Genomic DNA, 15,017 nt, shown 5'->3' with positions numbered 1-15,017 from the left:
GAGTCCTCCTATCATTCTAACACTCAGAAATGTGGGAAAGTGAGTTTCAGGAACGCGTATAATGTTAAAAAAAAAACACAAAACCACTGACTTTATCCTCCCCATTTTGTTTTGTTTCACTCTTTTTATCTTTAAATGTTGAATTGGAGTCATCATTATGGATTCCCCTCAGTGGTCCGATTCCCCATTGATTCACAATTGATTACTGAGCTTATTGGAAAATAACAATATAGGCCTACACAGCATCACTGGTTGCTTTTATTATCTCTATGTCTGAACACAGTGTAGACCAAGAGTAGCCAAAAAAGGCTTGCATGTGACTTAGGTGGGAAAAAAGCTCCAGTGCCATGAATTCAGTGTCAGCCTTCTGCAATGGACAACTGTCAGAAAACTAAGCCAGCAATAATAAAAGGGAACTGATCAGCTTGGAGTTCCAATAGACTGAGCAATTTGGCACCAGTTCTCAAGTGGAACCACTTCTCAGTTCCCAGATGCTCCAAAATTTCATTTGTATTATATTAGCCAAGGTCATTCAAACTCTGACTTTCTCTTGACTATTGTTGCATTATTTGTTAACTCACTGTTATGTTCACCATAGCTATTTTCTATTCTACTGTCCCTACAATTTTGATTGTCAACAACGCGCTTTTCTCATGTCTCCCAAGTTCTTTTAAGTCACAGCTGCAGATTGGGACTCTTGTCTCCGTCTCAGTGCTACTACACACATTTGATGGACTAACAGGTTGTTCCTTCATCTCTTCCATCAGGAACAGAGCCCCCGGGCTCTCTCCCAAGGAGCTGCAGCCACAGTTGAACAGCATCATTCCCAAAGTCAACAAGCTTTGCAATAGCTTTAAATATCTTAGAGGCTGCATTAAAATGGGGAAGTCTGACACCATTATCCTCAGTCAAAAAGCCCTTTTTAAAGCTGCTGTTTTTTGCAGTTAAGCCTAATTAGTGTGTCCAGGCATATCCAATGCATTTTAATAAATATACCTGTGGCAAAAGGGATTCTGGCAATGCTGATCCAATAAAGAATTTATTGCTCTGCACAACAAGTACTTCTTTGTGTTTCCATTAAAAAAAGAAAAATACTGAGAGATGAAACAAAAAAAAACTTGGCACAGAATATAGATGTAGATGGAATGGGCTGGAGAAGGTGTACATAAATTATACAACATACCACAGTACATTGCACATAAAAATATTGTTTCTGTCGAAACACAACAGATTTTGTTTTTGACAGCTCTGATAATGTAAAAATGTTTTATAGATCCTATATTGTTTGAAAGTACGAATTGCGAATCTGTGGAAAAGCATCAGAATCAAGGAAGTGATGTGGGCAAGAAAACACTGTACGCAACTGTGGTTGCACCTTAAAATAAGCTGTGGCCCATTGACACCAAAAGTGATTCAGCTGTTACTCCACCTGTTTATAATCTCTCACACTCAATAAAGTATGTTAAACAGGGGTGATGTTGCAGTGACACAGCCAGCTTCCCAAACTCCTCATCATGCAAACTTTAAACTGTAACATGCAGTTTACCTGCATAAAAAATGGCGAGAAATTGGTTTCACGTGATATGCAATGTGAAAGAAAACTAGAGAACCCACTCATAGCACTAATAGTAATAAAGATGAGCAGGATTATTTGCTACTTATGCAAAAGTCAGCTAGTTGATGACATTTTAGCAATTAATTATTATTTAATGGCATTGTCTTCTATCTTCTCAGTTATAGTTATAGAAGATTTGTCTCTGCATGATTTTTTCAGTTATTACTGGTCTGCTGTGATTGCAACAGTGTTTGCAGTGTGATGCATGTCATTCTCTATCAATGCTAGCATTATGGAGGCTGAATTCCCCACAACCTTTGTTTATCTTTCACATTTACTTTGGTATGTCTCTGAAAGGAATGCGAAAAAAAATAATACCTTAATCGTTAATGACACCATCATTTTTAAACTTTTTCTAGGACCACTGGTTTGTCATTAAAAATCAATCAAACAATTTGATTATTCAAGTAGCATGCTTGTGATTGCAGATATAGTGCAAGAGCTCTAAAAACTACAGCACAGAAAAAAAACAGGGAACTTGGAAGAGTCTCAAAAGAATGAGGACACATCAAGTACAGACTTCAGCTCGAGACACAGCTTGCTTATGCTGGTTGAAGTGCAAGTGGCTGTGCGAACCAGCCTTCAGGGGATGCCTGGAGCAATGGTCACCTAAATACTATGAAGCTGCCTTCATCATTTAAACAAAATATCTAAAAAAAAAAAAAAAAAAAAAAAAAGGCATTTCAAAGTCAGTACTGAAACACAGATCCAAACGACACACATGCATTCCAACAGACAACCAAACTGGCAACACTGAGACGTGTGAGAAGGCTTACACCACACAAGAAAGCCAAGAGTCAGAAAAGAGTGGAATGATGAAAACAACCCTAGCATGACTTATCCAGCTGCTAAAAACAGTGGGGTGCTAATCAACAGGGAGCCATGGAGACAGTGAGTAATGTCTGAGGACAGTCCAGGGGGATCTACTGGAGGCTGGAAGGAAGCACAAGTATTTCTTTTTGTGTACACGTACTGACAGAGATATGTTTATATATTTGAGTATGGTAAATCACTCTCGCTTCACTAGTTCTACTATGTGACTCACCGCTTCCAGACTGATGAGAGGATGGTGTAGGTGGATACACCACTGGTAAAACTCTGAGAATCTCATGAGTTTCCAATACCTGTTGGACAAACTTAATTTGGTCCTCTGAAAAAGGCTCTCTAAGAATAAACTGGTTTTATTTTTAAATGCAGCCTAGCAGTTGAAACTAAATACATGGAAAGTGTTTTTCTTGTTACTTGTTTGAATCACTGATTCAGTATACTGTTCATTTTAATATACTTCAAATAAGTAACATATGTAATAATAGCCACATTTTTAGGCCTCTGTGTCAGAATTAGCTGTTGTTTTTCTTCTTTTTTTGGTATTCCATGATTTGAACATCACAGGAATGCAAGAATGGAAATGATTCTGTCACGGTCTGGCTGGGGCAGGCCGTATGTGTTGCAGAGGAGGACTCAAGCGCAGACCGAAACGTCGTGTGGATTAACAAAACAAGCCGTTTAATGAGACTAGTAATGAGGGTACAAAATAATAGGGCATCGTTGAAAACTAAACAATAACCTAAACTGGGTGAACTAATAACAAAACATGAAAAACCTTAACCATAGTGAACTGACATGGGTACCTGGAGATGAGACATGGATGAGCAGACGACCTGACAACAAATGACTGAAAGCACACGGACTAAATACACACAGGATGATGAGGGAAGTGGGAACACATGGGGAAACAGCTGGCACACATGAACATAATGACGTCACAGTGGGAGAGTAAAACTGAACATGATGAACACAGAACACCAGACCTCTTCACAATAAAACAGGAAACACAGTGAGATATAAACATGACAACCTGGACTGACAACATACGCCACAGACATAAAATACATGAAAGCAGGGGAGACTTAACATAGTGGAAACACGAGGGGAAAATAACTAGTAACACCTAGGCATGATAATGATAAACTTAGGAAACCTGAAGGCTACATAAACTAAACACAAAACGCTGGGTCAGCAGACCCAGGATCATGACAGATTCAAGTTTGGCACAAACTTTTTCTGGACTCAAGGATGCACTGACAAAAATTTGGTGTTTAGGGTTCACACTGACCTTACAAAACACATTGTAGGCTTCATCTCAAGAATCCTTGTTTTGATTACAACAAAATACTGAACAAATGTCTAACTGGAAAGGAATTAAGTGATGATAGAATGGAAAATGTGACCTTGTTTCACATTTGCTCAGATGCTGAATTAGTAACGCAAACTGCAGATTTGCTTGGATTTTACAGACTTTGGGGTTGCCAGGTTGAAAAAAAAGTGAACTTTTTTTGCAGAACTGATTACGTCGCCCTAGGAACTTAAAGTCAGGAACAACAGTAACCGCGCAATGCAGAATACGTTTCTCTATTTCTAAGAAAAACAAAAGAGTCTCCAGCCATGATACCCACTCTTTCAGACTTTGCAGATTATTTTCACTGCCTTTCCTAGAGCTGTGCTGATAACATGCTTAAATATACTTTTTTGAATGATATGAACAGAACATGGGCGTTGCGGGGAGAACAATCCCTCCTGACCAAATGCAAAGAATGCAGCAAGTTTAATTTAATAAGAGAGTCTTCTTAATGAATCCTGACTTTCAATTTGTTAGGGACCCTGCAGTTACACATGCTTTTTCAGACACTGGCACCAAATGTCATATCACCCAAATTTACCTCCTAAAAATGAAATGGAAATCTATTTTTCCCCATTAGAGCCTGCGGATCGAGGTGCAGTGTTGCATCAACACAATATTATATTTGTCTAGATGTTGTGCCTTTTGGGCAGCTCTCTTGTAAGATATTCCATATAGATGTTGTGACAAGACACTGCTGCAAATCCACGGTCCCTCTGACCTTGTGGCAATGATGGGCCACTCTTAACGAGCTGCCTGCCAGTCGTCAGTCAGAGCAGCAGAGGCAGCCAGCCCCGGGGCCTTGCCCTCCTGGCCCCTGAGCATACATCAGCGTTGCGACAGCACACATCACTAACACCGCCAGTACCGTGATGTGACAGCTGAATCCATCTCCCACAAGCCCTACCTAAAGCCTAAACAAATTAGCGCCCCACTGAAATTAATGCCACCGCACCAATACTAATGACCATGGAGCAAAAAGAGGGGATAAGTCAAAGAATAATAAATACACCTAACAGATGTTAGCCGCACGACAGACGTTCCACAGGTGACAAATGGCGGTGAATAAAATGCACCTGTACACATGTTCTTGTGTAGCTGCAACTTTAAAAGTGACCAAGCTAGCAATGTGTGTTTTAAAAGAATACTGCTACGCTCTTGTTGAATAAAGCAGAACAAACAGAGAAAAATGCATAGCTTGTGTTAGTACAACAATCCACATGCACATATTAACTTTCCTTACATTATATTATCTAAATACATTTTTGAAATAGGTTTCCACTGTTTATTTTAAAAATAAGCTTTCCCTGCTCTACCTCTCAGTATGTCAGCCAATAAAACCTTTGATTAATATTAGCTGAAATACCAGGTGCAAATACTGCACATATTGTATACGTGCTGTGCAGTTCTGAACTTTGGATGGTCTATAGCATATTGAAAAACTCGTAGTCTACAATTACATTTTCACAGAACAGCTAATATATAGGGAACCACTGATGCAATCAATATGAAAAAAAAATGTCAATACAAAATGACCATAATAAAACAAATACTTACACTTTGCGTTATGAGAAACATTAAAATTAAAATGTTGAATACATTGAACTCCTTGTCATATTCAAGAAACCAGTATGAGATGATTTGAGCTTTTTGACATGATGCATTATCCTGCTGGTCACAAAGGGGTTGCTCATGGAAACAATACTCGGGTACACTACTCCGTTTCAGTTACTGTTATCTTCCTATCAGCTTGAAGCAGTCTAGTTATTCTCATCTACCCTCTGGCACAACAGCAAAATTTCACCTTGAGAAGTGCTCACTTGACATCTTCTCTTTCTAGACCATTCTCTGTAAAGCTGTAAAGATGATTGTGCAGGAAAATCCCAGTAGATCAGCAGTTTCTGAAGTACTAAGACAAGCCCATCTGGCACCAACAACCACATTCAAAGTCTCTTAAGTTTCTTTTGTTCCCCATTCTGGTGCTTCATATTCACCATGTCTACATGCCTAAATGCATTGAATTACTACCGTGAGACTGGCTGATTAGATATTTGCATTAGCAAACAATTGAATAGGCGTAACTATCAATCAGTCAATCAGTCTCCTCCGTGCCGCGTCTGTCCAGTACAGAATGCATTCAGCTTGTCAAATTTACATAAATCTGCGATCGCTAGCAGTGTGACTCTGAAGTGCTGTACTGTATGTTTGTAAGTTCTCTCCCCAACAAACACAACAATGTCAACAAAGTAATTATAGTAAATAGTATATAGTAAATAGTAAATAAAGTATTCTGATTCTGATTCTGAAAATGTTTTGCACCGTCAAAGGCACCTGCGGTAGCATCCAAAAGGCAGAGGAAGAAGGGAACCATCACACAAGAAGTTTGACTTCTGGACATGCTAAAGGAAGGTAGAAGTTACCGTATTTTTCCGATTATAAGGCACATTAAGCAAACAAAATCTGATGAATTAATTTGTGAGTAGCCGTGTTGGGGGCCTGCTCAGGGCTCCAAGTTCACTGATATATTAATCCTAATATTTTCCTAGACTGCAGACGAAATCCTCACAATAGCATAATAAACACATAAAGCCTCTTTGAGCTCTTGGGCTTCTTGCAAAAACCTACTCCTTTAAAGACTTTTTCCATGCAGCCAGTGGGAAAAAAAGAGGGCTGGTAAACACAAAATACTGACACAAGGCAAGACAAATCCATCTTTCATTTTATGAGAATTAAAATGTTTAGAATATGTTTATAATATTAGGTTTAATTATGTTCCTAAAGAATGTGACCACTATACTATGATGATATGATAACTTCTTACTTCTTCAAATGTTAAATGTTATATATATATATATATATATATATATATATTATTGGCATCGGTGAGCCACTGTCAATATGTGACATATTGAAATCGCGTTTGAATTTGCGCTTGTTCTTTGCTTTCACTTTGCAATCGCGCGAACTGTGCATAGAGAGCGACAGTACTGATTGGTGAGTGATGATAATTTGCGCACCAATTCCTCTGACATCAACTCATCAATCGTTAGCTTACTATGCAAACATGACAAGTGAAATCTCCCGCAGCTTAAACATGTGAGAGGTTGATCGCGCAGAGAATCGCTGAGCTTATGTGAGTGCGTGTGTAAAAGTAGCAGGATTTATATTTTAGTTCTGCTGAGCCAAATAAGACAGGTCAGGGTGAAGAAGTGACAGCCAAAGAAAAGCTTACCACAAAACGGAAAAGTTATGACAAATCAGACTATAATATATAAAAAATTATAATTTTAATAAATGACAAATTAAAAAGGCATGAACATTTTTTTGTATCGAAAAAATATCGAACCGTGACACCAAAGTATCGAACCGAACCGAACTGTGAATTTTGTGTATTGTTGCACCCCTAATATATATACATATATACACACACAAGTGTGTGTGTGTGTGTGTGTGTGTGTGTGTGTGTGTGTGTGTGTGTGTGTGTGTGGTTAACAAAGACAGTCACACTCTCATGAAGGTAGGTGTACTACTGCCAGGGTCGACAATCAAGACGGTCAACGCCGTCATGAACAGAAATATAGACAGTTTACAACGAGGTGCAAACCGCTGTTCAACAAGAAGGTTAGATTAGACTTTGCCAGAAGACATCTGCACATTTGAGGGAAAAACAACAACAAAGATCCCAACAAATTTGAAAAGATGAAACCCAGATTAACTTAGACCAGAATAATAGGAAGTGAAAAGTGTGAACAAGGAGAGAAACAGCTCGTGATTCGAAAACCATACCACATTACCTGTCAAAATAGTGGAGGCAATGTTATGACATGGGCATGTAGGCCTGCCAGTGGAACCAGTGACGTGACCGTTAGCTGATTTGAACTCAACAGACCAAACAGAGAGACATACAGTACAAGCAAGCAGCAGCTGAAGGTGGCTATAGTGGATACATGGCTTCTAGACTTCAGGCAGTTATTGATTATGAAGGATTTTCATCCGAGTATCAAAACAATCCTTAAATTCAGTTTGTTTGGGGCCTGTGAAAATAGGGAACATGTATAAAAACGGCTATATATATATTTTTTCCTAAACAAGCAATGCAATACTTGCTGAAAAAACTTTAAGTGGTCACTTCAGTCAAATCTTGGTTGTGTAATTAAAATGCACTGTGGTGATGTACACAGACAAAATAAAAAGAATGGTGCCATTATCCAAATACTTATGAGTCGAACTGTATGGTTCTTTACATTTAATGGTGCTCAGAAAGCACACTGTTCACAGGGTGGCTCCTACAGTTATTAATCCTCTTCACCTGAAATCTAACCCTCACACCCAACTGATTCCTTTCAATAAGAGCCCAGAAACAATTTTCTGTTAGGCCTTTTGTAGAACATATGAAACATTTCCAAGACCCTTTATGTTCAGGTTTAGGTTTCTGTGTTTTTGTAACCAGCAACATGAAATGCATGTTTTTCTGTGCAGCCAGCATCCCAAATGACTCTGCATGAGCCAGCATTAGCCAATTTGACCTTACATTAGGCAGCACCATATTCTCCCCAACACAAGACCAAAAGGCATCAAGTCTCAGGCACTTATATGGCATCAGTAAACATTTGATAGCTACGCACAAAATTTGCAGTCTTTCATCACTAAAGCCTTAAAATGCATTTTCTTTTCTTCTGGCGATGCTAATAATACTGATCATTTTCACTTTAGCTTTTATTTGCCCAATAAAAGCTGGCTGAGCTCACATACTCACTCACAACATCAGCCTCACTTTCTGTTTCACATTCAAACTTGTCCTGGGAGAATACTCAATAATACCTCCCACTTGTACCACTGGCAGCTGTGTTTACTGTGACGGTGCCGTTTTCTGTGTTGGAACTGTGTGTTTTGGAAAATAAACACTTGATAAGGTTTTGGTAGTCATCTGATTCGTTGTGTCTAACACTAAGCAGCAAAGAATATAGCTGAGAATGTGTTATAGTGTCATAGCTTTGCCAATAATAACCTCCTCCAGTCACTTTGCATAAGAATCTCACTTTATATTAACACCAGAATTGGGTATTTATAAGAATGCTGGTTTGTAGGGATGGATCTCTTTGTGACTTTATAAACGGTTAAGTCATAGTAGTTATAATGTGTCATGTAGTTCAGTTATTTTAGTTTGAAGGCAAGCATTTGAATACTGGAATTGAAATACATTATTTTTAGTGCTTATAATAATTAATTGTTATGCATTACAATATCTTATAATGTCTTAATGATGTCTTATTCAGAGAAAGTGTTACATTTTTTAAAACGCACAACAACATCAATGTCACATTTGCATAAAGCTGCTATTTACATTTAGGTGAAAATGTTCAAATCTTACTCTGAACTGATGATAAGGATGATACTTCAAACTGTACTTCAAAACTCTCCCAAGTGTACTTATTCATAGAGCCCAAGGTCTTTCAGCTGTGACTCACTAAATCTGCTTTTTCCATGTGGGGATTTTCCTGATAAACTTGCATATCATTGAAAATCTATCATCAAAGGGAGGTGCACCAAGCACTAAAGCAGAAGACAGACGCTCTTTATGAGAATTACCAGCCCCCCTTTTCTCTGATCGATCACTTTGTGTCGGTAATACTACCAGCAGTGCAATTACCTGCAGCATCAGGTGTGCTGTTCGAATCAATGGTATGTTGTAAGAGTTAGAAGGTAAACACTGCCAAAAAAAGAAACAGGAGTACTTACTGTATTGACAGTTCCTCCCCATGTATTCTCCTGGACATTCACAGGAATAGTTGGCAACCAGATCTGTGCAAATGCCCCCATTCTTACACGGGTCCCTTTCGCATTCGTTAATATCTGGAAGAGGCAAGAAAAAAAGAGAGTGCATTCATTTATATGAAGCAGACGTGGGCAATTACAAAGACTTCATCTTCATTAAAATGGATTGGTAGGGAGCACATATTGAATTTTCTCTGCGTGTTTCTCAATTCTGTGTGCACATGGAAGCTCACACAAAGACACAGGTTTCTTGGAACTAATAACTCAAAAACTCAGAGGAAGATTATTTTTGCTAGAATATAATCCACTTCTTGACAGTTTACTTTCTTTGTAGTATTTTTCAGAACATACCACATCATTTGGGTAGTTTGCAAAAAGCCTACTTAGGTTAGCAAAGTATGGGGTTTATTCATCAGAGCTATACCTACTGAGATAAACACTCTTTGAAATCTCTACATGCAGAATTCTCTATATATGCTTTACACACACACAGCAACACACCAGCAAATGTCTGTCAAGCAGAATTAGGCAGATATTCACTGACAATTAACATTCAAACGAGAGCACTCACATTTTTTAATCATCTTAAATCCAGGCCCCAAGACACCATCCAATGCAAAGCCCTCCAAACCCAAGAGATGATCCCAGAAAAGAGTCCCATGTGTCAGCTAGTGTTGATACTACGCTGCCTCCTCTCAAACACACGCTGATCAGTCTCACAACACTGCTTTCCAAACACCAATCAGAGTGAACCAAATCAAAACAACGCGAAGATAGCTATCTGAAACACTGGAAAGAAGAAACTAAAACCCAATGCAGACTCACATGTTTTATTTAGTGCTAAACAAAGACTATGAATTGGAAGAATATCTCCTTACCATCAGAGACAGAAAGCAGAGACAGATCCTAAGCCAGTATAAGCTCGGTGAAAACAAACTGGCAATCAAACGAGAAAGACACAACAAGGCATGGCAACATAAAGAAAGCCCGACATATGATTACTGTTTGATAGGTAAGGTTGAAACAGAAACAGAGATGTATTTTCCTCCTGAAGTGTAAAAAATTTAGTGAGGTAAGGAACACTTCCTTTAACCAATTCCAAATTCAAATAGACATTTCAAAGGAGAAGGACAAGGCACATCTTCCACACATACACATACAGTATGCATAGAATTATATATTAATTATATGTGTTTATTTAAAAACTGCCATGCCAATAAAATAACTTTGAATTGCTGAATTTGAACTAAATATAAATGCTGAATGTACTAGAAAAATAATAAATCAATAGAAACTTGTTAACTTGTTTACATTATTTTCTTTATTCCAATGGTGGATTCAGACCATCCTTAATGCATTACTCAATAACTCGAGGAGTCGTCTGAATTTAATTGAATAACTAATATTTCCATATATGCAAAAAAAAAAATTCTTTTAGGAAAAAAAATTGTTGTCGTTGTCTTACAATATCAAAAGTTCAGCGAGAGGGGAGACTTGTGTGGGCCACTGCTTTACAGACAAACGTCCACTTAGAAAGCATCAAATTTATCACATTTAACAATGTTATTTTTCTAAGTCAGAATAACTGCAGCTGAACTCCTGTATATCTATGGTGCTATAAAATACCTACACTAAAGTGGAAGACGGTGATGACACACAATTTTGCCCCACTGTCAGAAGCTTTTTCCAGCGTGCTTGTTATCCTCTGTCTCTTCATTCAAGTATCACAGATACAGGAGAGCAGAATGCGTTATCACCTTTGCTCTGTAATTGCGCTGCGAAACAGATTTTCTCTGACTGATTCATCAAACTGGTTATCGAAGGTGACACAACTCCAACCCCACCCATTACACCCCATTTGCACTCTGTTCTGTTACAGGTAGAGTTAACAGCAAGAAATTACAGGGATGATTTTGAAGCAGCGAGAGGAAAAGTGGTGAACTTTTGAACAATTTTTAACAAATTTCTAATGATTTGACTTCCAAACTTGCCTATGGCTGCTACAAGACTCCTCTAACACCTACCCTGGGCTGTCTGCGAGTTATAAGTACATTTTGGCTTCATGAATGTGTAACTAGGCTTGAGATTTAGGAAGCTTAAGAAAGTGAAACATGATTAAAGTAAGTCTGTTATGGTGCTTCATCGCTTTAAGATTTTATCTGTAGCGTACACAATAGCGCGAGTCACTTTTATTATCTCAAAATACATCTTTTTTTTTCAGGGGGAATGTTGGACGCTCAGGAGGAATATAGTCAGGTCTTCATGCATATTGGTCAATGTGGTGGTGTGACTAGAAGCAGGAACGTCTTTAATCTGCAGTCGAGCAGAACAAATAAATAAACGGAGTGAAATAACAGACGTACAGAGAGAAAGATGTGAGAAATGTTTTGTTATTGCTCAGTAATTTATAGGCAAACTGCAAGACAACTGTATTTGGGTAAAATTATATTTTGATGAAACTGAGCGGTAAAGCATTTCCCAAAACATAATAAAGTTTTGCAGATTAAACTTGAAACACACCGTAACAAACACTGTTTTCCTTTATCTGGTATGCAGGACGTTTGCCTGTGTGTCGGTCTTCTTTCGGACATTTAAAATTAGATATAATCTTCAGCACAATCTCACATTGTGTTCCTTTTTTAAATTTATTTTTAGACAGCTGTAATGTAACAGTTATCTCACTTCAGATAGAGATAATGTTACTGAAGCTCTGCTATTTGTCAATTGGCTGGCTGTACAGCCATTTCTGTGTAATGCAGTCGATGATAAATCAACTGTGCTGTGAACCAAAATACAGATATTTCAAATGCAATGTAACCTAACCTGTAGAGTTCAATGCATCAGTCTTATATAAATACTTAGCCAGCGTGTGCTTTACAGAGGACAACAATAAGCGGACATTTTCACAGTTGGAGCACAAATCCTCATCTTGAAGAACAGACTACAACAACACACAGAATTGCTGAACCATATGTAGTCAAATCTAAACAGCATGGCTTACTTATATTTGATTATATTGTAAAATACACTGAATATGTTTCAATGTGTTACAGTCCTAGCCTGTCAGCTCCATCTCTGGCAGCCACATGACAATTTTGTGGCAAGTATCTTTTTAGTTTTTAATCATTACAGAGGCAGTTTGTGATCGTCTGTGCACGTCTATGCTTGGCTGTTTTTCGCTGCTTCACAAAAAAAAAAAAGAGCCATTTTAATACAAAGCCATTAAAACTTCAGTTTTCAGTTGCTGCACGGTCCCATTCCTCCAAAATTACATCATGATTACATCTTTTTCATTGTCCACTAGGGTGAATGCACTAGAGTCTTCAACTGTGAGACGACTGAAGAGATGTACTGAATGCTAAGTCAGAGCCTGGGTTACAATCTGAACAGGAAAAAAGCAAAAACAACCAAAGAGACAATAACAACTTCATGACACTTTTGCAATCACAAAAAATACACTTAGTAAGAGAAGAAGGGGCAGAGTAATGAGGTCTGTTTTCTCAACAACTTATCCATCTTAGGGTTGTGGGGCGAGCTGGGAGCCTGTTCCAGCTGAAATATGTTCATAATTGGTCCACTTTAAATAAGAAATCACTTTGAACAACAAAAAATATCTGATTTATTTTGTAGTACTTGCATAAATGTTGTTCAAGGTTAGATAGCCTAAACCTTTGAATGTCTGTGTTTTAACCTCCAAATTGCTTGCTACAATCAGATACAAACAGTACAGTAATTAGGTGTTATTGTGCTTCACAGTAGCTGATTTGTGTTTGTTTTTAACTGTGCTTTGATAAGCGTAGTATAGGACAGTCTGATTATGGCAGTAGGGGAGCAACACAAACAGGCCCTGCTACTTGCTTCTCTGCAATTTCTTCAAGAGATCAGATCAGAAGAATGAGGTGTGCTTGTGGCAGAAGAGCAACACATTGGTCTCCGAGAGCTGTAGTGGCGACTATTTTTTTGTGCGCATAAAACTAAACAACAAAAAAAAGTATGTAAAAGGGCATGAAAAGCTGATAAATTTAGCATCAAAGTCGCTAAGTTGGCAGCAATGAGGTGAACTGAAGTGTGAAGATCACTGCTGTGAGCGAGAGGGATGTCATTCGCCCAAGCTGAGATGGTAATTATTTCCACATTTTGGAAAAACGAATATCCACATCTCACGAGTGAAAAACACATGCCAAACCAACAAAGGAATATCTGGATAGTCAAAAACAGATTCGTCAAGCTTTACATGAAACCACTCTCACCCTGACAACACATTATTAGCAAAACATGAGCAAAAACATGCTTGTCAGAATGAAACATTGGTTAGAGAAGGTAAATGAAGTGAAAATGGAATATGTTTTATTTAAACTGTAGTAACTCGGGTTGTATAATCACATTACAATTATCAATCTTCAAAACCTCCAAAAGCAAGTCAGCTTTTATTTGTTTAAATGAAGATATTCAAAAAAACAGCAATTTTAGGCAGTCTTGACAATTACAAAAACACAAAAACTTATGATTATCATGATTATGATTATTACCCACTGAGGAAACAGTTACCCCTTTCATATCACATTAAACTAAAGGGTTTTTTTTGTTTTTGTTTTTGTTTGTTTTGTTTTTTTGGTTTTTTTGGGGGGGGGGGTGTTAATGGCGCTATAAGCTCTATTCGCTGCTCTGCTTTTTTGTCATTGGTTTTCACTTGCTGTCAAATCCATTCATTTTGAAAGTTTGACATTGGTAGTCTCATCCAGTGACCGATCTGTCTGTGTTCTGTGAGCCAATCAAATCTCCAGCCTCTGTTCTTTAAATGAATTGTCTGTCACTGTCACTTTGTCTCTCATGCTGTCTGTCATGTATCCCTCCTCCTTCCCATCCCCGCTTCATCCAGGTTATTCAGCGGGCCTCTTCCCATGTCTCCATTCGCCATTCAGCCTTTCGCTCACTACATAAGGGATTCTGTTTGATGTCATTTCTTATCACACCATAACCACCCAAAATATCTAAATTTTGCACGTTCATCTGTTTTCATCTCTTTATCAGTTTTTTTTTTCTACCAAATGCTGTCTCCTTTTAAAAGTTCAGTCTCTATTACCAGTTACAGAAAAGCTACTTTTCTGTATAATCACTGCATTAACTGAATGCTGAATTGACTGATTCTGGATCTAATAAAAAAATTAAAATTTTATGAAAAACTCAAAATATATAGCACAAATGTTGCTTCCTTGCAGCCCACAAGGTCTTGAACAGCATACTCTGCAAAGTTTAGTGTGCACACAGGCACAATCCACATCCATGGTTATTTCACAACTGCAATCACACCACTTAGAAATGTGATGCTGTTGCTACAAGTACATAGCTTGTTGCCACCAGTAGGTTCAATTATAGAGGTAAGCCAAATGGCTCGGCCACTCAAATAGCCTAGAGCACAACAATCCACAGAGAGAGGAAAACACAGCT

At 38.1% G+C, this 15,017-nt stretch overlaps 1 protein-coding gene across 3 annotated transcripts in view; it reads right to left on the bottom strand.

Moving 5' to 3' along the window:
* Window positions 1–15,017, bottom strand: part of edil3a (EGF like and discoidin domains 3a) — a 130,817-nt gene that overhangs the window by 55,474 nt on the left and 60,326 nt on the right. For all 3 annotated transcript variants that reach the window (XM_026188922.2, XM_026188921.2, XM_080309138.1), the window contains one exon: window positions 9,534–9,647. In XM_026188922.2, the coding sequence (XP_026044707.1) occupies window positions 9,534–9,647 (114 nt within the window). The remainder of the gene's footprint in view (window positions 1–9,533; window positions 9,648–15,017) is intronic.

Source organism: Astatotilapia calliptera, chromosome 12 (assembly GCF_964374335.1).
Source record: "Astatotilapia calliptera chromosome 12, fAstCal68.1, whole genome shotgun sequence".
NCBI lineage: Eukaryota > Metazoa > Chordata > Actinopteri > Cichliformes > Cichlidae > Astatotilapia > Astatotilapia calliptera.
This window is presented reverse-complemented; position numbering and strand designations above follow the sequence as displayed.